General features: G+C 40.5%; 1 protein-coding gene across 6 annotated transcripts; it reads right to left on the bottom strand.

The window, feature by feature from the left end:
- Nucleotides 1-4,376: 4,376 nt before the first annotated feature.
- CYP4AB12 (cytochrome P450 4AB12) lies at nucleotides 4,377-9,963 on the bottom strand. Of its 6 annotated transcripts, none has more exons than XR_004227202.1 (14): nucleotides 9,822-9,958; nucleotides 7,217-7,511; nucleotides 6,871-6,980; nucleotides 6,703-6,793; nucleotides 6,436-6,618; nucleotides 6,261-6,357; nucleotides 6,085-6,187; nucleotides 5,916-6,018; nucleotides 5,741-5,847; nucleotides 5,602-5,670; nucleotides 5,353-5,521; nucleotides 5,099-5,278; nucleotides 4,805-5,028; nucleotides 4,377-4,528 (listed from the first exon to the last, which is right to left on the bottom strand). XR_004227202.1 is itself a non-coding variant. In XM_031927178.1 (14 exons), exons 2-13 carry the CDS (start codon nucleotides 7,362-7,364, stop codon nucleotides 4,865-4,867), a joined length of 1,524 nt encoding a protein of 507 aa, XP_031783038.1. In that variant the 5' UTR covers nucleotides 7,365-7,511; nucleotides 9,822-9,958; the 3' UTR covers nucleotides 4,377-4,528; nucleotides 4,851-4,864. The 6 variants fall into 6 exon arrangements, 5 of the variants coding, with proteins under 5 accessions (XP_031783038.1, NP_001165978.1, XP_032453606.1 ...); XM_031927178.1 differs by having other exon boundaries at nucleotides 4,851-5,028; XM_032597715.1 differs by lacking the exon at nucleotides 4,377-4,528 and adding an exon at nucleotides 7,569-7,667 and having other exon boundaries at nucleotides 4,687-5,028; nucleotides 9,822-9,942.
- Between the last annotated feature and the right edge of the window lie 4,410 nt (nucleotides 9,964-14,373).

Below are 14,373 nucleotides of genomic sequence, written 5' to 3'. Positions count from 1 at the left end.
GTTGACGCTCCTCGGACCCAGGGCTATGCGCATAAGAAAGGCCGAGCGGCGAGGGCCCGTTCGTGGGTGTAATTGTAGGCCGCGCAGCCCCACTTCTGAACAGATTACGCTCCGCGAGCGTTGTTATTACGTGCGTGCGCGCACGTGAGAAAAAAGTCGTTCTCTATTCTAGAGATTGCGCTCGTTCTTTTAGAGAGGCGCCAAATGCGGTTTTAATAAATTCGAGGGTGAGGAATAAGAAAAAAGAATCGAGCGCGCGCTCGTAGAAATTGCCGACTCGTTTATTCTGAATCGCCGAATTTATGAGCTCTACTTATCGCATATACTTACCGCGTTGTACATCAACAATGACACAACGTGCCCTCGAGCGCGTTCCTCTCTCTCTCTCCCTCTCTCTTTTTTTTCGGTTCGCCTTCTCCCCGCCAAACTCACCCGCGCGAGCGATTTACCGCCTGGCAAAATTCGAGTATAAAATAGCAGGCCGAGATTTAGAGCTGCCGCTGCATGTTGAAGAGTCGCTTACTGCGGGAGCTCGAGTTTTTCGAGAAGGAGACTATAACTCTCGTGTTTCTTCGCCGTACATATGCGCGCGATACTGAATATACGCGGCGGCGGTGGCGGCGGCGCTCGTTCAAAGTTTTACCATATTACCGAAATAATAGAGTCCGCTGCCATGACACTGCTTCTGCTGACCTGCAGTCCCTAATACGAAAATATTACGTTACCTCCTTTGACTCCGGGCCGCGCGACCGGGAATCCGAGAACGGTTTCGGGAAAAAAAGGAACGCAACACGAGGGGCCGGATTTTTTCCTTCCGCATCACCGAGATGTTTCGTTTATTTTCACGGGCGCGCGGCAACTCTTTGGAAAAACTCGCGCGAAAATCGTACGAAACTCGAATACCGATGGGGCCGAATCTTCGAAAGAAAAAACCGTGAGATTGTCGAAAAAAGGTTTTCTCAACGGCCAAGATCTAATGAATTATTTCGAGGAGCAATATAGTACCAACGGCGAGTATCCGGTAGCGGCGCCTGCGAGAACTACTCTTTCCCGGTTCCGGTTCGCCCCTATATGCGATGCAGCAATTTCGATTGCAGTCGCGGCGCGATAGCGGCGAAGCTACTTCCTGCTCTCGGGCGCTCGGCGCGTGATTCACGAGGCCTACGTGACTTTCCGGCTTTCACGGGAGAGCAAAGCTACGCGGCGCTAGAAGCCGTATAACTATCGCCTAGTCCAAACTCATCGGATAAGCATCGTGCGACACCCTTCTCAATTAGTCATTCTCGAAAGCTCCCCTCAACGACTCATTAATAAATGATGACTATTCTTTCCCTCTCTCTTCTGCGGATCGATGATGCCGTGCTTTCTGGATTTTTCGACGAACTTCGACGAGCATGCATGACAAAAGATAGGGATCTCGAAAAAAAAATCGAGAAAGAGAAGCGTGCACGCGCGCGTGCGCCGATATGCCCTCCGGACAGCAGCAGCAACAAACGAGAGTAACTTAGCGATTATTATCGTGAGGAGCGCGCGCGCGAGGGCGTCGTCGTACGCTCGCCTGCAGATCTGGAGCGCACAAAGACCGGGCATTTCTCAAACGTTGTACGCGGACTCGCGCTTGGCTTTATGCATGCAGCTCTCACCCTCCTTCTCGGCCTACGCCTTTGGGTTGGTCGCGCGCAAATGCTGGGCGGAGAAGAAGCTCGATATAAACTGCTCGTCCTCGGCCTCTCGGCAGCGTCTCTCTTCGGAGCGTGTACGCGGTGCTGTATACTTTGTTTTACACTCGTTGCCAAAACCATATGTATTTCCCTGCTTCACCTAATTTGCAAGATTTTTGGGATTTAGCCCATGGCGCATTTTGTTGGAACCGCCTTCCCAAATTCCAGCTTTTACGTATTTTCACTGTCTCGTGACATTGTTTGAGTAGCAAAGAGAATCAGACTAGGAATTCGTGCGCAACGTCCGAGAAAATCTCGGTTTTCCAACAACCGCGCGTAGACCTGCGAGCGCAATTAAAAACAAAGAGGAGATGACTAGCAACGGCAAAGTTCGAGCCTAATAGGCGTCTTCCCTTTGGACACATCAATTTAACGGTCCAGCGGGAGAGAGAGGCCGGGTCAGGAGTAGTCTTCCTCTCCTGTTTCTCCTCGAGGCGCCGGCGCACCAGCCGGACCTCTCGAAAATCTGCAATTTTCAGAAGTGCCACCCTTCGCGAAGGCGGAAATTACAGGCCTGTGCGTAGGCTTACGCGCGTCGCTGCGCCGGCCGCCCTCTCTTCTCTATAGAGAGAACAACAGGGAAAAGGCTGCGCAGCGACGACGCCAGCTAAATGCCACCGTCTGCGCGCCGCGCTTTGAACGAGGTCCGGCCTGCGTATACATAGACTTCTAGAAGATTATTAGACTGCAGCTTTTAGAGCCGCGTTATACTGCAATTGCAGTCCCAAAACTCGAGAGGGGTTTAAGCTTTCTCTCCGTTTTAATTCAATGTTCGAGTTTCCGGGTTACACCATACTTAGCGACGATAATCGTTGGGCGAGCGTTGCGCGCGCACAAAAATTGAAAAAGTTCTTCGCCCGAAAATAGAGGAAGAAAGAAATCGGATGGTCGCTTGAATTGCGGTTCGTTTACCGAGCATTTACGATGCGCCGGCGCGTGGTGTGTTAGTTTTACAAAAAGCTTTCGTTTAAAGGGTCAATTCAAGCGCTTTGTTTGCCTCCGGAATTAACACATGTGCCTGTGTACATAGGTAATTTCGCGTATGCCCATAGGAAACGCGTTTGCAGCTGCTGCCCCGCGAACGGGTTGACTCCCGGTGACTGACTTTTGCGCAGCTCGCAGTCGCGTGAGAGCGCCTCGTTTCGCATTTTAGTACGGGCGCGCGCGCGCGCGCGCGCTGCCCATTGTCTACTTTTCCGCGAACTAGCAGCTGAATGCGGCTGGCGAGACCGCGAGTGAGAGAGAGGGAGACAGAAAACGTACAAGCGAGATAGAAGGAGGTAGTAGTGAATGGGCTGTTTGCTCCTGGCTCGTGTGCGGAATTCCATTATAGTAAATATCCGTGGCGTGCGCGCGCGCGGACAAGCGGAAACTGCCCGGCGCAGTGAATGGCGCCAGGCTAATAAATTTTTTTGTTTTCGACCTCCGTCTGTTTTCGAGAGGATTTGGGAGAAATACCAAGTGTCCAATGCCCGCACTGTGTAATTATCGACTTCTCTTCGGCTCTTCTGTTTCTATTCACCTGATGATGAGCGCGGTCGATTTTCCTTTCACGCCGACATCCGGTCATAATTCAAATACATTTGACCAGATCACCGTATTTTCTTTCGAGCATAGTTATTATTCCATTTGCCAGTGCACGTTCGGGTGCAAAATTTATAAATCAACAGTTCTGATTTGATCGAAGGAATGTTTTTCTAAGAAAACCACAGCCTGATATAGAGTTTGTGTATAGGAAAGTTATGAAGAGAAAATTACGTTGCCGTAAGACCGATAGGTTCATAGAACGTTCTGAAAAGAATCAAGTCCGCGGCGCAACCTGGCATTAATGAATGAAAATCGCGTAGCAAAAGAAGCCGGAAGATTTTCCAAGTTTGCGCCTTGTGTTGTAATTATCAACTCCGACGAATGAACGGGACTCGCCTTTTCTTGCCAGCCACCAGAGAGGAAGATCGAACAGCCCACGGGGTTAGCATCCTTTGCTCTGTAATCATGGACGATTACCTTTTACCGACCCTCCCCCTCAGCAAAATGTCCTTTGGGCATCCACCTTTTTCAGCTGTCATTCCTCTTTAATCATTTTCTAATATTCGGCTCTTACTTCTTTTGTCTTAAAATGCTCTACAAATTCTCAGAAAATATTATGGTTGATTTAACACATATTTTGTCCGCGTTTAACATTAATTTTAATTTCAAATTACAGTTGCGTCCGTTTCCTTTTCATGTGTTAAATTAGTTTTACAAATTCATTTCTGAATAATATTTACATATATCTTGACACAGTTGATTTTTTCATTAATCTAACAATTATTGCATTATTTAAATTAGAATATCTTACAAACTTATGAAAAGTATGTAATATAATATTACTTATATTAGTATACTTGTAGCGATCACCTTCGCGAACGGCCAACCATTATAGCATATGTTTAGCATATATACAAAGACCTACAATTATCTTAGTTCGATTTGGCGATTTAGGTAAAAACTATGACTGAAAGACTATTTCCTATAAAAGGACTCATTCTGGTCTGCCTGCTAATTTTAATAAGTATCCCTTTTTAATAGTCTGTGATGACCGCCATCTGTACCTCCCAATCTTTCTCATGCAAAATCTTCAATATGTTCATCATCTTCCACTTATTCGTCAAGTTCTTTGAAAATCTTTATTTCGCAAAGTAATATGAAACGAATCTGGCCATTAAAAGGACAATCTATACTTTTACGTATAATTTTCTTGATTCCTCGGTATTAGCATTTTGATAGTCGCCAATCGTCGAATTAGATAAAATTATATCCTCTTAGATCTAAAAAAATGTTAATTACTTATGGTTATTATGTAGTTTAATTTTCAAAAAATATGAAATTTCTAAATATATTGAACTGATTTGAACATTAATTTACCCTGCAAAAAACTAACTTTATTTTTACTCAAAATTATAATATAAATATACCATCAGGCAACTTTCGTGTATTATCATTTTCGCCTTTATATATTTAAATTGTCGGGACAATGAAAGGTTATCTACACATGTATGACGGACATGGAAATTCTGCAATGAATTACAAATTTTGACCATCACCTCTCATCTTATTCTAAAAATTGATCAACCTAACATTCGATTCTACCCGCAGGACTTGTCTTATTTGTCTATCCTGACAAATTTTACACGTATTGGATTGGTTGGTCTTAAGACCAAATCCGTCGTAAATTTCACATCAGCAGAACGGTCGATAGGCTCTAATTGAAAGTTGTACAGTATGCGTGCCACTAGGGATTTGAGTTCCATCATCGCGAATTTTTGCCCTGTAAGAATTCAAATGAATTAATTAAATTTATAGTATCAAAGATCGAATGCATTTTTTCCAATTCTTACCAATACAATTACGAGGTCCGGCGCTAAATGGTACGTAGGCGTAAGGATGGCGCCCAGCACTGCTTTCGGGAAGAAACCTATCGGGATCAAATTTTTCAGGATCAGGCCAAAAGTTTGGATCTCTATGGACGTCGTACAGAAAACAAATAACGTCTACGCCAGCAGGAAGGGTGTGGGTTTCTAATTAAAAAAACATGAATAGGTTAATGAAGAAACTCTTAATTCTCTATGTGAAAACAAGGAACAATATTTACTGAGTTGAAGATCTTCCGTCAAATGACGCAAAACGTTCGGCACCGATGGATAAAGTCGCAAGGTTTCTTTAATACATCTCTCGAGGTAATTAAAATCTTGAATTTCGGTTTGTGATATTTTTCCTCCAGTCGAATTCAGCATTTCTGATACTTCCTCTCTGGCTTTGTCCTGTGATAAAATTCGTAGAGTTAACAACATTGTTCTACATTCTACATACATTGGAATACATATAATTGATTTCATCCTACCTGAGCTTCTTTGTTCTCAGCTAGCATTAATAATATAAAAATCAAGGCTATACCAGTTGTATCGTGACCCTAAAAACATAATAGTTATATTTATTACTGAAATTGTAGTATTGCAAGGTTAGATATTCCCACAACTTACTTCAAAGGTAAAAGTGTCCATTTCTTCTTTTATTCCTTCTTCATCAATTAAACCTTTCTTCTCAGCTAACAGTAAAAGATCAAGCATTGCTAATCTTTTTTTACGACCTAAAAATTTATTGACAAATATAATTTCGCAAGCTTAAAAAAGAATGAATGCGATAAATAATTAATACCTAAAGCAACTTTGTCACTATCATCATCGTGTGCATTATCATCCAATTCGTGTAAGTATTTATTTTCTGTGCGATTATGATAGTTTCTTCTTTCTTTTAATACCTGGAAAAAACGCTTAACATTATTTTAATGCAATCGATGTTAAAAGTTCGCAAATTTATTAATAACCTTGTCGGTAAATTTGTGAAGGACTGTAAGCGCATTTTTCTGCATTCGCCCAAGTTTTATAAGAGGAGACATCATCCAGTCTAGTACATATGGCTGGACCGACCTTTTCACAAAATAAAGTGAAAAATTATGAATTACTTGCAAATTGTTTATCATTTGTATTGAATTATGTTTACCTCTGAACAACAACATCGCCCATATCATGGATTGCCATTTTATACTCCTTGAGTTCTTTAGCGTCAATTTTATCTAATGCAACACCCATAGCCGATTCTGTGCATATAAAAAAGGGATATACTGATTTGCACAATTCAATTTCCAACGATTGGACTCGAAAAACACGTTAATTACCACAAATTATATTCAAAGTAAAAGTCGAACACATTGGCACAATATTTTCTACCATCTCTTTCTTTTGTCTAAGAGCATCAATCATTTTTTCACCTTGTTCGCTTGTTATATCCATGTACTTCTTCAGAATTTGAAAATGAAAAGCTGGTGTCAAAATTTTTCGGCGTGCTCTCCACTTATCCCCTGTAAATAGCATACAGCCATATTCATTCTATCAATAAAAATACTCATATAGGAAGTGTTTAAAAAACTAATGAAAGAGCCTACCTGTGCTAGTTAAAAGTCCAGTTTTGAGCCAAGGTTCTAGGTAACCGTAAACGTAACTTTTATCTATAGCTTTTTGACTTGAAAGTATTACCTGTAATACAAATTTTCCAGTTTTTCTTATTAAGTCAACATATTTTCAATGATACCAATAACTACTAAAATTGTTACCTCGAGATCGTCTGGGTGTCGAAGACCAACCATTGCATTGGTACAAAACCATACTTTCAATATCGGATAATAGCTGTTTATAAGTTCTCTCATAATGCCAAACAGTTTATCTGAAACAATTATGTTTTGCTTTATTTATTTTCAATATGACTAACTTGAAGGATTAACGATACTAATTTTACGATATTTTTTTAGAATGTGTTTTTTATAAGTCGTAGCTCATAAGACTTTTATGTCGATTAAATAAGAAACTATTTACAGTCAAAAGATTTAATGCAATAACGGCGCAAACAATGAGAAAAATCGGGAATTCATTATGGAGGTAAAATATTTTAACTTGACTCACCTGATGAAACGTTCAGAAGCAGCATATTTCCTAATATTGGAATTGGTCTAGGTCCAGGAATTTTATTCACTAACTTTCCCATTCTACTATATCGAGTAGAGATGTGAAATATGAGAACCCCAAGAATAACAAGTAGTAAATAAAACATTTTTACTGATCAAGATGTATCTTCTTCGAAATGTAAGAAAATGTATCAAGAGTGTAACTGAAAATCTTTCAGTTTTTCCCGCTATTTAAAACTTCTTTATCACGATGCTCCAATTTTTTCAATATACATTGTAAAAATTATTGGCCACTGCAATAATAAGCACATTTTATCACTTATCGCGAAATCACAAATGTTATCACTTACTAGGAATGAAGGCGCGCTTCGCGCGCTCTTGATTCTATCTCTGTCTAATAACACTGGTAGAAAATCTATTATAAGTGTTGTGCGGCACACTAACGTCTGCTAATATTTTATAAGCATGTAACATGTTAATAAATCCCTCAAAACTATTTTTTAATAAATATATTAATAATGCTCAATGTCGTCATCATTGGTTCGAATAGTGAATTTGAAGAAAAGTTCAGTATAAGAGTCAGTGGGTTTGTCTATCGTTACAATGCCATTTATTTGCATTATAAAAAAGCTATACAACTGAAATTTTACACAGATACTTACTATGCTACCTAGAAAACATGTAACCTACATGATTATGATTTAACTGTTTTCATTCATATTTTCACATCGAGGCCTATATGAATTTTTTAATTTAGCGTATCAAAATTTTCTTTTAGACAGTTGCACAGAAACTACCATCTCTAGCACATTGTATTTCTGATTTCCAGTGTATTTTTACATGAAAAAAGTGATAAGTATTTTAGCTTTTTTGTGAAGGCATTACTTAGAATTTTGACTTTTAACAGTTGTGAGAGATTTTGAGACCGATACCTTTTACTCCATTTTTTCTCATTCGAAAACTAACAAGTCTAGAAAGCTCATATTTTGCATATAGATTTCTTTTGTGATTGTGGAAAGATATTTAAAGTTGAATCAACGTTAACTGAAATACTTTTGTGTTCGACTACAACACCCATGATAATTATTTAGTCGTATAGCATGAGTTTGCATTCACATCAGTGTTGTAGTCGAACACAAAAGTATTTCAGTTAACGTTGATTCAACTTTAAATATCTTTCCACAATCACAAAAGTAATCTGTTAGTTTTTGAATGAGAATAAATGCAAAAATGAAAAAACAGATATCGGTCTCAAAATCTCTCATAACTATTAAAAGTCAAAATTATAATTACCTAAAACCTTGACTAAAAAGCCAAAACATTTATCACTTTCTCCATGTAAAAATATGCTAGAAACCAGAAATACAATGTGCTAGAGATAGTAGTTTCTGCGTAACTGGCTATAAGTAAAATTTGACCTGCTCAATTAAAAAATTCGCATGAGCCTGGATGTGAAAATATGAACGAAAACAGTTTAAAAATCAGAATCATCTAGGTTACATATTTCTAGGTAACATAGGAAGTGGCAGTGTCATATTTTAGTTGTCTAGTAGCCTTTTTACAATTCAAAGAGCATTGTATAATGATAGACTTAAACTTACTGACTCGGATACTGAACTTTTCTTTAAATTCACCTCTCAAACCTCACCGGGGCGACTTTGGGCACAGAGACACAGTATATCTTCAAACTCTTTATTCTTTTAATTGAGCTTCTCACTGACATTTAAAAAAAACTAAATAATATTCACACACTTTATTACTACTTCAAATAGGGTTAGGGATAATACTACACACTCTTGGTAATGATTAATTTTTACTAAAATTTCTTGCTAGTTATATTACATATATTTTATCTGTTTTCAAGGTTTCCACATTTCATTTTAAACACCTTAAACATTTCTACCAGAGTTATGAGTTATGACTGTTTTGAGGATTATGAATTTAAAGCGTGGTTCTGATCTCGTTGCCTAGGCAACAAACCAGCAACCAATTAGAATCACGTATTAAATGCTTCACAACAAAGGCCATCATTTTTTTAACAGAGGATTGCGAAATCACAAATTTTATCTTCAAATACTTTGTAATAACTTTTCTAAAATATTGACGATTTGATACTGTCTTCTTTGCTACACCTTCTCTATATGTCAGGTTCACGGCTGAATGAAGAATACAACATTTTTTCTTTCGAGATGCTCTTTTGTACGGTTGTAATAAGGTTTACATAATCACGCAGCACATTAAAATGTCATTAAAATAACAATCGATACAGAAGTATATTAATAGGTGAATAAATTGCTTCTGATCTTCTAAAGCGGTAATTAACATATTTGTGTATAAAATGCATTTGGCACTTTGATAACGCTTTGCAACTTCGAACTAATATGCGTTTCAAATATAAGTTCATCTTTACTAAAATCGAGTCAATGCAAGAGTCTATGTAGTTACAAAATGTCATATCGTAATTGTGAAATAAGAAATGCTTCTTATTAGAGCAAAATTTAAATTTTCTATAACAACGATTTTTCAAATTTGGTTATGGCAAGTACTTCATTAACAGGACTTTAAGTTACCTTTAATAATAATAATGTTAATAATAAAAATACTTATGATCCAAACACGAAAAATAGACAGCCTTGTAAAAAAAGTATATAATCTGAGTATATTTTAGTCCGCCGAAAATGAGTTCCTCTTATACGAACGGTCAGAACAAAACTGACTCGATTCACGGATGTCAGTAACTCATGTGTCGCTATCAGTTGCTGATTGCTACATTAACACTGATGATGACGATGAACCACATCAGCATCGCTGATTCGGTTGATTAACAATGCTAAAATGACACCATTTCATGCAAATCACACGTTTCAAGTATAGAGATTGATTAATTTATATTTTTACTCTAACGATTGCGAGTACAAAAGTTATAAAGAATGATGATTTATTTTTCATTAAATACTCACTGTTGATGTATATAAACTTGACAATTTAATAGCTCACCTGCATATTATAAGATTTATAACGCTGACGACATACTCGATACAATGTTGTCGGTTGTAAACAAAACTATGAAATTGTGTAAAAAGTTTATGCAAATGTCGCATGCAAGTGGATTCACTTTAAGTTATTTGAATTTCAATTCTTTTTATTATGCAAATGTTTTCTATTTTTAGTATATTTGTGTATCTGTATTTTATGCAGATTAGCAAGTTCAATAAATTTTTTTTTCTTTTACAAAAATTGATAAGAGTCGCTATTGAAGAGTCGGTCTTCTCTTTTACTCTCCTTTTTTTTAGTTTATTTGCCGAATTCATAACGATCATGTATTTACTATATGCAAAAACACGAGGTCAGGCATGTGTAAGACTTCCAGTAAACTTTGCATATCATTTTATGATTAAGTACTTAATAAAGAAAGAATAAAGAGTTAGTGTAAATATGTGGTCTACCATTACAAATGCTGAATGAATTGGCCCTCCATAACTGAATTCTATGACTAGTCAAAAAAAAAAAAAAAACGCGACGCGACAAAGGGTGGTAAAATTTAACCGTTGAAGTGTATGTATGTTTTTATTATATCCTTCTTATGTATGTTACTGCATTCCAGCAAGTCACGGTATAAGAGGAAAATGTCTTTGCAAAGATATTGTATAGTAATTAGTTCAATGTTAGTCGCAGTGTTCCTTGATTTACCCTGGATTGAGATGAATATATAAGTTCATCTCTGAACACATCGGCTTGCGGCGTACGCCAGTTTCATAGTGAACGTAAACTAATTTGCATTCCAAATTTTTTCAAGCATAAATTGTAATTCGCTTAATAACTATCGAGTTTGTCCTGTCCGTGGGAGCAATTTAGACTAAGCCTTTATAAGGGGAGCAAAATTTTTAAGAGCCTAAAAAAGGACGATCGACTGTCCGGTGATCTTTAGAGCGGCATCGTCTAAGTGCTTGAATTATGCAAAACTCGACATTGTATCACTGGAATAAAAAAATTCTTAGAAAAATGCCCATTTATACGCGATAGATAATTGATTAAACAGGTCTTTCCAACACGAATTGAATCATGAACGTATATTTATACCGAGTTTTTTTTTGTAAAAACAGCTATAGCTATAAGCTACATCATAACTCGTGTTGCGCCGCACGTGAATCAATTCTCCTTCATCGGATCGTGCAAAGCCAGTCTATCATTATCGCAATTCGAAGCAACGTTGAGTCTAACTACCAAACCGGCGGAATGAGCGCGTACGGAAAACGTGGGTCAGACAAGTCTCAGCTTTTTATGACGATTAGCATAAATTATGCCGCGCTAGAACCGGCGAGAGGCGCTTATATTCGGCACCGCAATCCCGAACGGCTCTAATGTCATACATTCGAAGCTGAAGTGTTAAAATCGGCGCGTCGACGAAAGATTTGGCAAACTAGGCATAGAAGCGCGCGCGGCTCTATAAAACGCGCGGCGAGAAACGAACAGTTAGCTCCCCCATAATTATTCCTCGCGATGTGACTATTATTGCTGCTCGGTTCTATTTACCGAGAGGGAGAAAAGGTTACAACAGTTCCAGAGAGCTAACTAGCCTCAGCTGTTTCTCCGATTGCCCCGAGAGAAGTTGATTGTACACTTTCGCAGCGCGCGAACCGTGTGAAGAAACATTTACGAAGCTTCGAGCAAGCCTTTTTTTCGTTTGAGCAGATGTCGAATTTCGAATTAGATGTTCCCCGAAATTTTTAGATAAATCAATTTTATCTTAACGTATTTAAATTTTTTTAATGACACACTTTTTAAGCCGAAAGTTGCGCAACGGTCATAGTTTCCTAACCTCCTAATTCAAGCTAATCCCGGTTAATCTCCATAGCCCTGGATTCTACGAACTTTGAAAATCCCATGTCCGGTTTTTCGCGACCATATATACATACACCAACGCCGTTGAGAGAGAGAGAGAGAGAGAGAGAGAGAGAGGGAGAGAGAGAGAGAGAGAGTGAGAATGCCGGGCATAAAGTTCCATCATGCGACTTATCGCTCGATCTCTCGGATAGCAGTGTGCTGCATAAGAGCTCTCGCCGAGCAGGTATAGATCGGCGCCGATACGTGCCCCACGGGATCCCCTTGGACTACTGCTGTATATACGAGTGTGTATATGTATGTGCTCACGTACGTGGACCGAAGGTATATAGCGGCGAGAGAAGAAGAATACGCTGAAAGTCGCCCATTGTCATGGCTGTCGTCATAATGTCGAGCCCTTGAGGCATGGCTAAATATTTACCTCGTATTTTCGTGTATGGAGAAGCGCGCCCTTTTCCGGGGCCCACTGACGTATACATCACGTCTCTTGCATTTCGGGACTGCTGTCAAGGAGAGAGCTGTCTAGATTTTCTCCCGCGGAGAAAGGGGGCGGTTTCGAGTAAGATACTGCGGGCTTTTCGTGAAAAAAGAAAAAACGCTTTCCCCGCGTCATAAAAATTCTGAAACGTCGATGCGCGCCCCCTCGCATAAAAATGCCGACGAGTGTCCGCGCAACAAAAGCCGCGAATAACGGGATGAAAAGAAAGTATCGGGAAAAGTGTTTTTTTCTTCTCTCTCTCTCTCTCTCTCTCTCTCTCTCTCTCTCTCTCTCTCTCGTAACCATAAAATCCACCTTCACCTGGAAACAAAAGGTTAGCTGGAACGCGACGCGATAAAACCGCAGGCAAACATAGATTTTTCGTAAAACTTCGAGTAAATAAATTCCCATCGCTGATCGTAATCGCGCGAGGGGATACAAATATCGGAAAACATTTTTTCCCCGTCGAGCTTTTAAAGTGACCAGGCGCCGAACAAATGTGTCGAATAATTCTCTCGTTCAGCTGCATTGAAGGAGACGAGAGGAGATTCGAGGAGCATTCGAAGAGGGACTGATTCTCAGTTTGCAAACTAATGTATCCGTCTCTCTGGGATATAGACACGAAAAACGAGATTGGGCCCCATTGTGATTTCCGCACCGTTCCACTCGAGAAGATAGCCGGTAATAGGTATTTACGTAACTCGGATAGTCCTGGTGATTTTTTTAGCACGCTTTTCGAGTGTTCGGTCGTAATCTCGGGGACCGATCGAGGCGGCAGCGTCGCTTCTTCACGTGTCCTTATAATTCGTGCGAGCCGAGAGTCGCGGGGAGAAAGGAGAATCAGGTAGCCGGGAGAGCTCTCTAAACGCTTTACGTACACGCATGTCCGCGGGATCCTCGGATTCCCGAAAACTGAGATCGGCAGCCGAGATATACCGCGAGAGATCGACGGGAGGCCCGGCCAATAACGCGTGTCCCGTGAAAATTTAGTCCTCCCGTACACTGAGCTCATTCACCAAGTGCGCAATGCGAATAATGGGATGAGTATACCCGATGATGCGGAGCGGCGTTCGAAGAGGGAATTAGGTGCTCGTATATCTCGACAAGCCTATTACGGCTACATTGCGGGTTTTGTCGGCGTGCGATAGCGAAACGCTGCTCATTTGCCTATAAATTAAACGTACGTTCCGAGCTACACGAAACGACCTCTGGGTCGAAGGGCCAGCGCCGGTAAAGCTCCCAATAAAAAAGAAAAGAGAGACAGGATAAAGGAAAGAGGAGAAGGGGGAGGGATGAAAATACAAGTTGGCAGAGCCGGCCGTGGCGCGCGACTCGCGCGCGCGCGCGCGCGCAACACAATAGCCGGGTACGCTACGTCTCTTTGTGGGCCCCCTGGTGGGTCTGGCAAACACCACAAGCTTAGCCACCAGAGGCCTTATCTCGCCCCCGAGATCTAGCCATAAGCGAGAGCGGCGCAGCTCGCCGAGCCTCCGGTCCTGTTAGCGAGCCTATCTGCCTCGCCGATCTGCGATGGTCCTCTAGATAACGGGCCTCTTTCATCGCCCTTGAGTGTGTGAGAGAGAGAGAGAGAGAGAGAGAGAGAGAGAGAGAGAGAGAGAGAGAGAGAGAGAGAGAGAGGGAGAGAAAGAGGAGCGCGCGCGCCCGGGCACCAGCAAGACGCGCACAGCCTCCGCTCGAGGATTACGAGCAGCTGGACGACCTCGGGACTTGTTATACTAAAACTGAACTCGAATTCGCGCGAGACACTCCCACGAGCGAGACACTGACGTCTTCCTTATATTATGGGGATGAGGAACGTACTTTGGGAGCGGATT

This window comes from Nasonia vitripennis, chromosome 3 (genome assembly GCF_009193385.2).
Source record: "Nasonia vitripennis strain AsymCx chromosome 3, Nvit_psr_1.1, whole genome shotgun sequence".
In the NCBI taxonomy this organism is placed as follows: Eukaryota; Metazoa; Arthropoda; class Insecta; order Hymenoptera; family Pteromalidae; genus Nasonia; species Nasonia vitripennis.
The sequence above is the reverse complement of the archived record's forward strand: the minus strand, read 5'-3'. Positions and strand labels throughout refer to the sequence as shown.